At 34.0% G+C, this 13,440-nt stretch overlaps 1 protein-coding gene across 3 annotated transcripts; it reads left to right on the top strand.

Annotated features, from left to right (window-relative positions):
• Window positions 1–5,085: 5,085 nt before the first annotated feature.
• Window positions 5,086–13,147, top strand: LOC113772237 (monothiol glutaredoxin-S15, mitochondrial-like). Of its 3 annotated transcripts, none has more exons than XM_027316830.1 (8): window positions 5,086–5,167; window positions 7,408–7,499; window positions 10,190–10,296; window positions 10,814–10,948; window positions 11,168–11,267; window positions 11,705–11,771; window positions 12,654–12,732; window positions 12,810–13,147. In XM_027316830.1, the coding sequence occupies exons 3-8, from the start codon at window positions 10,225–10,227 to the stop codon at window positions 12,867–12,869; spliced, it is 513 nt and encodes a 170-aa protein (XP_027172631.1). In that variant the 5' UTR covers window positions 5,086–5,167; window positions 7,408–7,499; window positions 10,190–10,224; the 3' UTR covers window positions 12,870–13,147. The 3 variants fall into 3 exon arrangements, with proteins under 3 accessions (XP_027172631.1, XP_027172633.1, XP_027172632.1); XM_027316832.1 differs by having other exon boundaries at window positions 12,654–12,688; window positions 12,810–12,889; XM_027316831.1 differs by lacking the exon at window positions 7,408–7,499 and having other exon boundaries at window positions 5,104–5,167.
• Window positions 13,148–13,440: the final 293 nt, after the last annotated feature.

The following is a 13,440-nucleotide window of genomic DNA, read 5'->3' as shown; positions in this document are numbered from 1 at the left end:
AAGGGCTAGGGTTCTAGGTTCTTGAATCATCAACTTTGGACTGAATTGGAGTGAGATTTTAGGGGGTTTCTACTTCATTTGCATCCCTAATCATCAACAAGTTTGACATAACAAATCTTCACTAAACTTTGTCTTTTGATTATTGTCATTTGTGAATATAAAGAAGACAATTAAACATATAAATCAATCAGTGATAGGGTATATGCAATACTTTTGATCTTTTGAATAAAGGTGCAATACTTTCAGGCTCTCACATTTTAGCATTTCATGAATTCTCAAAAAGGTCATTTTATATTTTGGTTTGGTGTGTTTGCCTCCATTTTGGGATTACTTGTGTACTTCAGGAGACTTGGACGTTGATGCCACATTGTATAAAAAGAACTCACTTTGTTCATGATTATGGGCATATTTTGTGAAGTTAGCTTAACTTTACTTTGGTTATTCATACGTATACTTGTTTCGTGAAGTTAGATAATTTCATGTCCTTGAACATTGTGTTGGTTCCATATGCTTGATCCCTTTCCCTTTTTCCCTTGATTCGCATATTTACTTCTTGATGGTTCCAAACTTTCACTCTTAAGAAGTTGTTCTATTTTGATTTTGTCTTTTGAAGTTGTGCATTAATTGAACTCTCCTTTCTTTGTCAAATAAGGTTGGAAATTCATTACATGGTCATGGATTTAGTTAGCATAAGTTAATGAAGAGAGTATTATCTCTTACACTTTATTTATTTCCTTGTCTCACATTGAGAACAATGTGAAAATTAAGTGTGGGAGAGGGGAATAATTAGCTTGCTATTTTATGCCATATGATGATATCTTGTTGATTTAAATGCATTAGAAATATTTGAATTGTACTTGAAAAAATTGCCATATGAAAAAATTTCTTGAAATTGGGTTTGCTGGCAGGAAGTTTCATCCAGTTATAGGGGAAAACTCTGTTAAAATTTTGTTTCAAAATCTTTTCCAAAATTTCATTATGGCCTAAAAATTTTTACAATTTTGTTTTAAAAAGGCCAATTTGTTCCAACCTTAAGCATTGTATTTCTTCCATTTGTTGAAACTTTATATGTATTTTGAAAAATTTAGTTCTCATTTGACTTAGAAAATGGTTATTATGCAATTAGGATTTTTGAATTTTAGAAAGTATATCTTGTAAAGTGGAGAGAATTATACCTATAATTTTGCATATTTAATGAGATTCCTCCTCTTTACTTAATTTTACAAGTGATTGATATAGTCAATAAAAGTTATACTCTACCTTTGATTATTCTTACGTATTTGCTAAAAGTGATTGTCTATTTATTGTCTTTTATTTAAAAAAAAGGAAGAAAGAGAGAAGAAGAGAAAAAAGAAAAAGAGTTTTTATTCTATTCCAATGATTCTTGTATCAAATAACCGGTGGTTGGTATTTATAAATATTGACATTCGCGTAAAAAGATACTTGAATTAATAGTATGCATAACAACTTGAATAAGTGAAATGTTGAGTAATCGGAAATCTTCACCTAAAAGTGTCGATTTTCACATCAAAATACATTTCCACTATTTGACTAAAAATTAGTATGAATAAATCCCTCTTAGTTGTGAAATTTGAGAAAAAAGATGATTGTAGGACAAGGAAAGTATAAATTGACTATGTGATTTGCTCATTTGTAGAATTTGTTTAAGGTGAGCGATTAAGTTTAACTTATTGAAATAAGGGTATAAATGTCTTTCCATTATTTGATACTATGAGTATTTAGTGTAAATTGAATGGTTGTATATTTTTTGACGGAGCTTAGTGTTGGGTTAAGGAATAAAATTAAATGCACGTGTTATTTCTAGTCTACTTGGGGTTTTAGTTAGGCTTGTTTGTTTTATACAAGACAATCTGCGTTGTTTTCTTTTGGGCCAAAGTAGTGTGGTCCAAATTGTTTTATTTGTAATTTTCTCGAATTACAAACAGAATCTTGCAATTTGGTCTCTAATCTTTTGAGTAATGTTATTCTGGCCCAAAAATTTTGAATTTCTTTCATTTAGACTTAATTTAATTGTATTTTAGCTCCTAAACTTTATCTTTATTTAGTTTTTACCCTCCAATCTTTTAAATAATTGTATTTTGACCCTAAAAACTTTCTAATTTTTGCAATTTAGTCCCTAATGGCTTTTTATGATTGTTTCTTTTCTTTAATTGCTAATTATTTTACTCTTGAGTGCATTTAACTTGTAATTTTTGGATGTTTTTAAGTTTCTTTATGTGTTTGACATGATAATGAGAATTTAGTAAATTTTATGTTCTCTTTTTTAAATATTTTCAATTCAATTAGTGTTGTGATCATTTTGTTGATTTTGAGCATGAATAGAGTAATCTTCCCTTATTATAGTTCATTTCTTCAAAAATGAGATACCCCTATTATCCTTTAAATTTCGATTACATGCGCTACGTGCTCTTATGTGTTTATATGTCTTATGTATTTTTTTATTTATTTACTTTAAATTGATATTTATTTTCGTGTTTATTTAACAACTATTTGGAGGGTATTTGAATACCCAAGATGCAATAGATAGGTTATATTTTTCTTTCGCACAAAAATTGTAATTAGATAGATAACTGTAATAAATAAGTTAGATAGGTTTTATTCTCTTATATTTTTCCATTTTAGATTGTTATAAGGTCCCTAATTGTAATAAATAGGTTTTTGTGTTTGTATGGCATATGTGCTTATGTGTTTTATTTGTTTTCTTAAGTATTTTGCATCTAGATTATTATGCCTATATGCTCTACGTGTTTCTATATGTTTATTTATTTTAATTTATGCTTTAAATGTTTTACTACAAATGATGAATGCACAATGTCACCGCACTAGTCTTTTTTATCGCTTCCTCGCTAGTCCAATACTAGTGAAAATCTATAAAAATGGGCTAATTTAATGTTAGACCTGTAGGCCCTGTCCACGCGTTTGATTCATCTTTTGTGTGTCATTCATTGTATTTTGACGTACTTTTCCTATTTTAGACAATTTTTCCCATTTGTATGATATTTTCCCTTACATTATTCCTTTATCCCCCATATGCGTCAGCCATATAATTTAGACTTGCATTTCGTTAAGAGAATTAGAAAATAAGTTAGTTCATTTACTTGTTTAGGTTAGAAGAATCACCCTTTGAATATCAGAAATGGACGAGTAAGGATTTTGTAACCTTAGCACAGTATTGCTACTCTATAAAAAGGAAAATTGTGTCACAAGTTTCGTTTCTCGTATCGATTATATTGCATTCTCTTTTCTTTGACCATTTATACCTATATATATATAAATATATAATTTAATTTTCTTTTTTCTTCAAGCCTCATCTTTGTATAGTTGTGACCCCTTCTAGGGATTGTCTTGGGTTTTGCAATTAATGCGGTTGGTACCAATTACATCTTGAATATACATTTTGTCCCTTCAATGTCTCTTTTAAGTTTAAATTTGCATTTATATAGGAAACATTCAAATTTGATAATTTGAAGGGTTAAATTAGGAAAAATGTGACTAAACCTTACAACTAGTTTTTGCTAGGTTGAAAGGGTGGTTTAGGTTCAAACTGATCAATTTTTTGCCTTACTTTTTTTCAACTGTGACTTTCGAGCATTTTTTTCTTGTTTTTTAAAGACTTGAAGTCGTCTAAAAAACGTTTCATTATATTATATTATATTATTATTTATTTTCAAAATATTTTTTGGGTCATTTGGTACACCTAAACTCAACACTAAGTGGCGACCCCCATTTTTTAAAAAAACTTTTTTCAGACTAAGGGCCTGTTTGGAACCTAAGTTTTTTTGGAGTTTGTCTAAAATTTTACTGTAGTGCACTGTAAAAGTTTTTTAAAAAATTTTGTAAAAGTTTTTGTAAGATGAAAAATTTTGTAGAAGTTTTTGTAGGGTGAAAAACTATTTTTTTCCTTTTCTTTTTTTTCTTTCTTTTTTTCTTTCTCTTTCTCTTTCTTTTTCTCTTTCTTTTTCTTTTTCTTTTTCTTTCTTCTTCTTCTTCTTCTTCCTTCCCCCTCCCCCTTCCCCGTTACCTCCGCCACCCCCAGCAGCAATTCCATCAATGCCACCACCCGCCACCCCTCTCCTCCCCTCTGCCCCGCCACCCCCCTTTGCGCCTTCGCCCTCCGCCCCGCCACCCTCTGCCCCCCCCTCTGCCCCGTACCCCTTCCCACCCTTGCAAAAGCTCCCCCACACCCCTCCCTCCCTCTCCGCCCCCTGCCACCCCTTTCCCCCTCCCCTCCCTCTCCCTCTCCCGCCACCTGAGTTTTGCACATGAGTTTTGCAGCAACAGAAATGATTTTTTTTTCCAATGTTCCATCTCCCTCTCCTCTCCTTATCTTGCCGGCAGAATAAGCAGCAACAGCCGAGTGTAATTTTTTTTTTTTTTTTTGCAATTTTCCTTCTCCCCAAGCTGCGGGAGGGGAAAAGGCAGAGGGAAAGAGGGGAGGGGGGAGGGAGAAAGAAAAAAAAAGAAAAAAGAGATTTTGAAAACCAACATATCGGTCAAAGGGGGAGGGGAGGGAGAGAAAAAAAAAAAAGAAAGAAGGCCGGAATAGTTACCGGCATCGGAAGTGGTGGTGGAGGTGGTGGCCGGTTGGGTGGGGGAGGAAAAAGAAGAAAAGTTGAAGGCAAAGTTTTTTGTGTATTATTTTGAAGTGTGTAAGTAAAAAACTTTGATAAGTTTTTTGCAGTTCCTGTAGCAAAAATTGTTAAAAAACTAGTAACTAAAAAACTTGGTCAAAAACTTCACTTCCAAACAAGCCCTAAATGTTTGGTCTAAACTGTCGCATTCTCTTTAGTCCCATTTTAAAGCCGTTTCTTTATTTTTCAAAATAAAAACACATTTTTTATTGTGAAAAATGGGCGACAATACTAATAGTAAAAAAATTTTGTGATTGAAAAAAAAAGATAGATTGTTCATGATACTTTCTTCTGACTTCCTTCAAAAAAAAAAAAAAAAAAAAAAAAAAAAACTTTCTTCTGATGTCATTACGCGACTCTTCCAAGTCGCATACAGAAGCCGCGCCCCTTTTTAGCGCTTTCTCTCGTAATTCTCAGCATTTGTCCTGCAAACTCTTCAAGCACTTTGCTTAAACCCTGCACCCTCTCACTCTCCAAACTCTCAAACCCTGCACTCCTCGTGGGTCATCTCCCTGGTAAAATCTTAGACTTTTAACATTTACTTAATCACAATTTTTTCATGCGTCCAACTTGCCTTGTTGATTTTTTATTTTCGTTTTATTTCTTTCATATTTGTGTTGTTGGGATTTTGGTATGTATATGATTTGAGATTCTGGTGCTTGTATTGTTACGTTCTGATTATCTGTACTTTCTGCTTGCTTTTGTAAGAGTTGCAAAAGTGGGGTTTTTTTTTGGTCTCTCTTAGTTATAGTGAGCATGGATTTTAGAACTAGGGAAAAGAATTGTGAAGAAACTAAAAATTAATGGTAATAACGGGAAGGAAATTGAGATGTACACTCTTTGTTTTGTTGGAATTTACCAGCTTCAGAAAATACCTCCTATGGATGGAAATGGAAACAAGAAAAAGAAAAGAACGATTTACCTCTTTTTTTATTACCTGTTAAACTTTTTTCTATTTATATAATGATGGTACACCTCATTTTGTTCACTAGAAAATGCGGAGAGTCGTTGTTGAGGTTATTCCTTGATTAATAATTTCAGCATAGTATACAGAGTGCAATGTGTTTTTCCGTCTCCCGGTTCTCCCTTCCGACTCTCTTGCTTAGTAAACTCTGAGATTCTGAGTTAAAAATACTTCTGAAGTTTCCATGATATGTACATGATTGAAGTAAAAATTGCGTATGAGAAGTATCCATTTGTAAATGGTCAATTGGGATTCCTGTGAGATGGTTCTTTCCAAATACAAGCCTGTAAGTTATGCTAATTTGACATACAAGAGTTCCATGAGTTCTTTGTTCTTTCTCTGTGGTGCTTAGTATTTCCAAAAACAGGTTCACTCACTCGTGTTTCTTCTATTTTTGGCATGACTTTTGAAAGATTGGTGGAGTTGTTAATTCTTCAGGGTAGCTCTTGTTCTCTTGGCCAGCATTCTTGAATATCTTACTCAGATGGAAATTTTGCTTCATTCCTGATATGCTTTTCTTAGTTCGTAACTGAATTACAAAGTTTGATTAAGTTATACTGGTTCTGTAGTTTTGAGTTAGTACACCTCCTTTTTAGCTGTAGGGGTTTGCGAAATAGGGCCTTGATGTTGTTTTAGATGAAAATAATGGTGGAAATTCACAAGTGATTAAACATTTAAGAAGTTTTCTTTAGTGACTATAGGGACGTCTTCTAGGTTTCTGCTTCATTTACGTTAAATTTAGGGTTAAATACCAAAAACCCCCTTGTGGTTTGACTAATGTTCACTTTACCTCCCTATGGTTTGGGAACCTACAATTTGACTCCCCGTCGTTTCAACTAAAGTAAAAGTCTGACGAAAAACATCTAAATTAACGTTTGAAAGGAAAATGTCAAAATTGCCCCTCTATAAGTCAAGCCCTTGGAAGAATGTTTCGTGCATTTGAGAATGGGTAAAATACCAAAAACCCCCCTGTGGTTTGCCAAATGTACACTTTACTTCCCTATGGTTTGGAAACCTACAATTTAACTCCCTGTCGTTTCAACTAAAGTGAAAGTCTAACAGAAATACCGTTTAGATGTTTTCTGTTAGACTTTCACTTTAGTTGAAACGACAGGGAGTTAAATTGTAGGTTTCCAAACCAGAGGGAGGTAAAGTGAACATTAGTCAAACCACAGGGGGGTTTTTGGTATTTAACCCATAAATTTACTTTTCGGGACAGCTTTGTCTGCTATGATCTTACATCTCTTTCTTCTAGTTCTGAAATTATAGTTTCTCTAGATTACATCTTTTAATAAATTTTGACCTTTAAATGATGAAAGCTGCACAATACTGTTTGGTGATGTTAATGATTGTGTTTTTATATTTCTTATCTTTTGTTACTAGAAGGCACGTCTTGTTTGCACTCTCAAATTCAAATGTTCCATTTGCTGCACTCCTTCAACTTAATGTCCACTAAATAATTCTTTTTTTTTTTTTCTGAACTATTAAGTTATCAAATGTCTATGCATATCGTGCTTCCTTTCCTTCCAGCTTTGTGTTTTGGTCAGTTTTGGTCTTCCATTAATTAGCACATCTGATACAAGTGTTTTCCTTCTCTCTGCTTGCTTGTCATGATCTTAATCTAAGTTGATATTTCTCTGTATCAAACAAAGAATGATTGCCCAAAGATGTCTGCCTGTCGAATATCAAAACACTTTTGAGGTGTGCATTGCACTAGCACACTGATTATTAGATTGCATAAACGATAATGACTATATTATGATTTATTCTTCATTTTTTTCTTCTTTATAGTAAATTGCCATAGGTATCATAGTTGTTAAATTTCTGGACACAAGGGCTTGACGTGTGAAGGATGGATGCGCTTTTGTAGTTTAAAGCTTAGTGTAAGTGCATTTGCTTTATCATTTCAAGTTCTTTGTACTCCCACTGCTTGTTGAATGATGTTCTGGAAAAGTGCAAAAGATAACAAAGTACAGGCTTACAGCAAGCTAGGTGTAGTAAATACTTTTTTTTACTCTAGTTTAGTATGATAATAATTTTTTGGAGATATAGAATTTAATCTATTTACTTAGCTTCTTAAACATTTTGAGTTTTTGGCGATGGTGGGAGAAATGGTAATACACTAACAAAATTTCTTTTTCTTAGACCCTGCAATGCAGAATGGAAAGACAAGAATAGGATTGTTTGGGGACTTCAAGAAATTCAGAATTTAGCTAGATATGCTTTAGATATATATCAAGGAACTTCTTGTAGTATTTTGTTAGATTAGAGCGTTGAAGTGCAAAATAGAGAAATGAAGTCTTTTGAATGTCAGAAAGTAGGTTTTTGTAAATTCAAGCTTTTAAGTGTTAAAAGCCAATTTGGCAGCTGCCTCTTAAGCCTGTCAAATTTGACTTGGCTTGTTACTTGATTTTGCGGTGGTGTTGTGCTTTCTTTTGTTTCTGCATAGGACCTTCCTTCAGTGGTCAATCCCAACGAAATATAGGTAGACTTCTTTGAATTAATACTTCTCCTTAGTATCTTACTTTTCCATTTTTCTTCCTCCTAAAGTTTCTGACTCTGCTCTCTCCATATTTTGAAGTTTGGACAACTAAAGTTTTAAATGAATCTTAACTAGACGCATTTCTTGGTGCTGCATCATTCTGGTATGAGTGCTAAGGAATTCTTCCTCTTCTCTGATCTTTCTTCCCTCGTCTATCACCAAGATTACTAAGGCAGATTTTTCTTGTTGATTTTGAAAGGAGACAAAGAAAACAAGCTAAACTTCAATGCAATAAAAAACAATGCTGCCCCAAATTCTGGCCTGGAGATTATAAAATTGATAGTCCTTTCTTCTAAACACTATAATTGATCCTTTTTTGATCAACAAAAAGGTATAAAAGCCTGTTACAGAATTTTCTTGTTGATCTTCAAAGGAAATATAGAAAACAAGGTAAACTTAAATGGAATAATGAACCTTGCTGCCCCAAATTTTGGCCTGGAGTTTATAAAATTGATAATCCTTTCATGATAAACTATAATTGATCCTTTTTTTATCAACAAAAAGGGTCTAAATGGCTGGTGACAGAGGAAATTAGATTCAGCAATCAATGGTTAGTTGGTATGCAATCAACAATTGGAGAGCTCAGTTGTTGTTTCTATCCTAAAGGTGCAAAGAGCATTGAACTATATGCTGATGTTAAGGAAGTAAATATTGCTGCTTTAAATGAGGAACCAGGATACGAAAATGTCAAATGTCATAAGCAGTGATTTTTGCAATAAAAAATGAGTGGAGACATTGGAAAAGTTGAAAAGATTTGTTTCCTATTTTAAAGATGCTATGTTGTTTCCCTTGACATCTCAAAAATTGATTTTATTTTTTAAGAAGAATGGCTTAGAAAAGGAGATTGGCCTTGTTTGCCCTTTCTTTTAAAGGATAGGGTTACCATATAAACTCTTGGGCTTAAAGCATCCAGAGGTTGAACTTCAGTTGGCAAGCTTCCTGAGCATTTCAAAGCTCAAGAGCAAGTTCTTGAGTGCTGGTGAGAATGATGCAGAACGAAAAGAGAAATGAATGTTTGGATAAATCCTGAAATTGACATATCTCTGGAGCTTCTCTTAATGACATTAAACTGATGCAGCATCAGGAAAGCCATGGTTGATAACATCTTTTTCAAAACTTACTGGTTAAAAAATTGTAAGAATCTGAAAGGAAGTTTGAGAATTTTAAATAAGAAAGGAAGCAGTAGGAGTTTATGAGGAAGCAAGAGAGCTAGACATTCTAGGAATTTCTCTTTACGATTAAGCACCGAAGGTAGAACTGCTTTAAATACACTAAGAGACCAGAACATCACTGACTCAACTCGACATAATTGCGTATTAATCCTTCTTCTCTGAACCTATCATGACTGATACAAACTTATTGGACAACTAAGAAAGGATCTGTAAGAATTAACCAAACTGGATAGCTAAAGAACCTAACAACTAAGAAAGCTAAAGACTCGTGTGTGTAAGATGTAAAATTGAATGTGACTACCTTAAGATGTAGCCATCAAATTTGACTATAACACTTAAAACTTAGACTGTTACAAGAACTTCATTTTTGAGTGTCTTCTGAGATTAAGCTCTAATACAACAGAATACTAGCAAGAAAAATGAGGAACTCCTGTTATGTGTCATTTCTTTTTATTTCTCCAGTCATTTTCTAGTGTTGGCTTTGGGCATCATTCGAAGAAGGGAACTTTGGTGTTTTGTAGAAAATAAATGGTTAGAAGTGATCTAGCCTTTCAGAAGTATGCCAGTACTACTCAGTGGATATTTTACAAGAATTAAACTAGTGTCAACATTTGTCCTGGGTCATTCAACATTTATACTTCATAAATAAATTCCCTCAATGTTAGTGCCAAAAACATGGATATATTTTCCTGGTTTGCGCATTAAGGATTGTTTATGAAACACTTAGGTATCTTCTTTTCCTTGGGTGTAAAATCTGTTGAGGTAGTCGTGGTGGGTAATTTTCCTGCACTTGATTGGATCAAAACTGCAAAAAACAATTTTCTAGAGGTAAAACTACCTTTCTTTATCTTCTCTGCAGGTAGAAAGTTTAATACATAAATCAGCTCGAACATTATGGCCTGGTCGTTGGCAGCTGCACTTGGGAGGAGCATGGCAGCTGTCCCAGCTGCTCGATCAGCTGCTATGGTAAGACAGCAAAATTATTCTATCTTATTCAGTCCTCTAACTTTAGCATTTATTCCCCAGTTTACACTGCCTTTAGTTCCATTCTGCCCATAAATTTATATGTGCTTGAACCATATGGCTAGTGCAAGACTCGACTCTAGATTATTCTGAAAAGTGCTGTTGGTCATAGTCATTTCATGCTGCTTAGTCTTTCTACCCCCAATATGGTTTCACTCATTTTTGGTTTGATTGTTAACTACCTAAGACTTGAAGTAAACCCAATTTCGTCTTGCTTTCTGTATTTTAATTCTTTGCTCAAATATTTGAGATTGAAGTTGCATCTGCTGGAAACATTGTATTTTACTGTGAAATTATTTGACATCATATTCCTTCATGTCTGCAATTCTATCTCTCGTTGTCATGAAATCCTATTCTCCTAAATTTTCACTGGCTGAATGTTTTTGCTTTTGAAGCACTCATTGTTAAATTCATCTTGCTTGGATTTAATTACTGAGGAATTACCAATTGTCCATGACAGGCCGCTACATTCTTCTGTAGAGGTGTAAGTTGCTATTCAACTACTGTGCCCAATGATCCAGACACCCATGAAGATTTTAGGCCCACTATTAAGCTTGAGAGTTCTGGTCTATCATTGAAGGACATTGTTGAACAGGTGAATGCTCTTGAACAGATTTGGCATGATAATCATCGTCTTTTGTATGGTAAAACACATATATATATGTATAATTGTTTTAAATTTTTGGGTGAAGCTTAAAAGATTTGATAGATATCCACTTATTGGTGTATACAGTTGTTACCATTCATGTGAATGTTTTTTAGATTCTGTGCCTTCTCTTTGAATCTTATTAACCTAGTTAGAATTCTAATGCAGGATGTGAAAGAGAAACCCGTTATGATTTATATGAAAGGGGTGCCTGATCTTCCTCGCTGCGGGTTCAGCTCATTAGCTGTGAGGGTGCTGAAAGAATATAGTAAGTTTACAACCGCCCAGTCAATTTATTTGGATATCTATGTGATGCTCTGTTTTGGTTTACAGGTTGAGTCAAGTTAGAAAACAATTCATGCAAAAAGGTAAACATGGTTTAGCTGTAATATGGCTGGACTATATGGAGAAGACCGTGATGTAATTAAGCTAGATACTTTAGTGTGAAAATGCTTTGCATTATGTCGCATAAATGAGACTTGTAATAATTTTGATTGTTTGAATTCAGTATTGACTCAGAGAATTTTAGAGTAAAATTCTTGCAAAAGAAAGCTGCTGGGAGGGAAATAATGCCAGTATGAAATATTGCCAATTTTCGGATTCACTGTCTAAGGAACTATTTTAAGCATGTTCTGTTGGCCTCAGTCTTGTCTGGGTAGACATGATGTGTTTCTTGATTCTTAATCATTGTTATGCCCCTTGCAGGTGTACCTATAAGCGCCAGGAATATATTGGAAGACCTTGAACTTAAGAATGCCGTAAAAGCTTATAGGTAACTACCATGTGCAGCACCTTTAGTCTTCTTCAGGGCTGAAAAATATTCTATTTTGTGCATATCATCCTACTGAGCAATTAGCAATGGCATTCTAGTTATGCTACTGACAATTAGCTTCTCTTGTAGCTTAAGTAGAGATATAAGTAGTGTATCATGTCTTTCAGACAGAATTATACATGGATTCCTTCTATAATGCATTTTCAGTTGATCAGGTTTGATAATCAATTTAAACTTAATTTAAACTTTGGGATGTTTATCCTCAGAATCCTTTTAAGCTTAGGGACCCATTTATGGGAACCTGATGTACTCGACACCCTTCTCTACATTAAAGTAAGGTTGTTTTTAAAGTTTATTATTATGAGAACAAACTATGATTCAATCTCTCAATTGCTATTGGGCCCTGAGATAGCAACTCATTTGCATGCTAGAAGAATATGGCGTACCTGTGCTAATTATTCTGTTATATGATACAGTATATTAATTGTGTTCCATATGTAATTATCTAGATACATTTTGTTGCAAGATCTATCTTTTATAAGGCTGTAAAAATATGGGCACTAAAGAGTTGCAAATGTTTAATTTTTATAGTAACCAGAAACCTACAGATTGCAACAGCTCATCTTTTCAAACCTTCTGCTGCTGTTGCTAGTTGCATCTTCAGGGGGATCTCTGAGGAAGTATTCAAATATCTCATCTAATATGTTGTCAATTCTCTACCTTCATGCCCTCTTTTAAGTCCACTATTTAATTAGCATATTTATTTTCTGCTCTCCCCCTTCCTAAAATCAGCCAACAAATATCTGAATGAAGAATGAGAAGAAGGGTGGATTTATTTGTCCAGAAGACGCTTGCTTTATAATTCGGTTACTTTTGTTGCAGCAACTGGCCTACATTCCCACAAATATTCATCAAAGGTGAGTTCATTGGGGGATCAGATATCATCCTGAATATGCATCAGGTATTGTTTATGATATATAATTCTTCTATTTTTTGTTGCCTTGAATAAGCACTCAAGAAAACAAGTGTTTCACGCAGAATGGTGAGCTTAAGGAAAAGCTGAAGGACATTATGGGCGGATCTGAAAAAGCGGAATGAGATATGTTGCAGAAATCATACATATTTGGAAAGCAGAAAGTGGTTACTAGATATACAAGTTAGTAAATAAAAATTTATTGCAGCACATTGTAGAGATTTTCTTTAGTGGTTCTGCACGCAATACAGAGGTTAATTGTGACAATCTTGAGGTTTAGGATCGGGCTTTTGAAGTTCAGCATGGGGTTTTCTTTGACATATACATGCATATGTATGGAATTGCAGCTGTCCCAGTGTCTTTTTTGACAGAAATGTCTTCCTTTACTATAGTACTATTTTCAAGCCCCAATTGAATTAGGTTCCTGAAAGCCAAACAACCGTTAGTATTATATGCTTTAGTTCAATTAGACAACTAAGCGCATTACAACGGTTGTTCCCTTCTTTAGCAATATGTGATGGATGGTATCTATACAGCCTGTTTTTAAGGTAACGTGAAAACTGAAAACATTTTGCCTTATGGCTGCTAATCTAAGTCCATTATAGAGCTTGGAATAACCTGCCAGCTAAAAGGGGAAAGATTTGGAGCACCATAAGTTGTTGCTTGCTTAATAGCATTGGATTGCTTGATATTTTG

The sequence above is a fragment of the Coffea eugenioides genome, chromosome 5, assembly GCF_003713205.1.
Source record: "Coffea eugenioides isolate CCC68of chromosome 5, Ceug_1.0, whole genome shotgun sequence".
NCBI classification, from domain to species: domain Eukaryota; kingdom Viridiplantae; phylum Streptophyta; class Magnoliopsida; order Gentianales; family Rubiaceae; genus Coffea; species Coffea eugenioides.
This window is presented reverse-complemented; position numbering and strand designations above follow the sequence as displayed.

Bases quoted from the DNA above. Each gene is read 5' to 3' on its own strand.
- LOC113772237 (XM_027316830.1), top strand. From the start codon at position 10,225: ATGGCCTGGTCGTTGGCAGCTGCACTTGGGAGGAGCATGGCAGCTGTC. The intron at 10,949-11,167 runs GTGAATGCTCTT...ATTCTAATGCAG, and splicing joins TGAAGGACATTGTTGAACAG to GATGTGAAAGAGAAACCCGT. The intron at 11,772-12,653 runs GTAACTACCATG...CTTTTGTTGCAG, and splicing joins AATGCCGTAAAAGCTTATAG to CAACTGGCCTACATTCCCAC.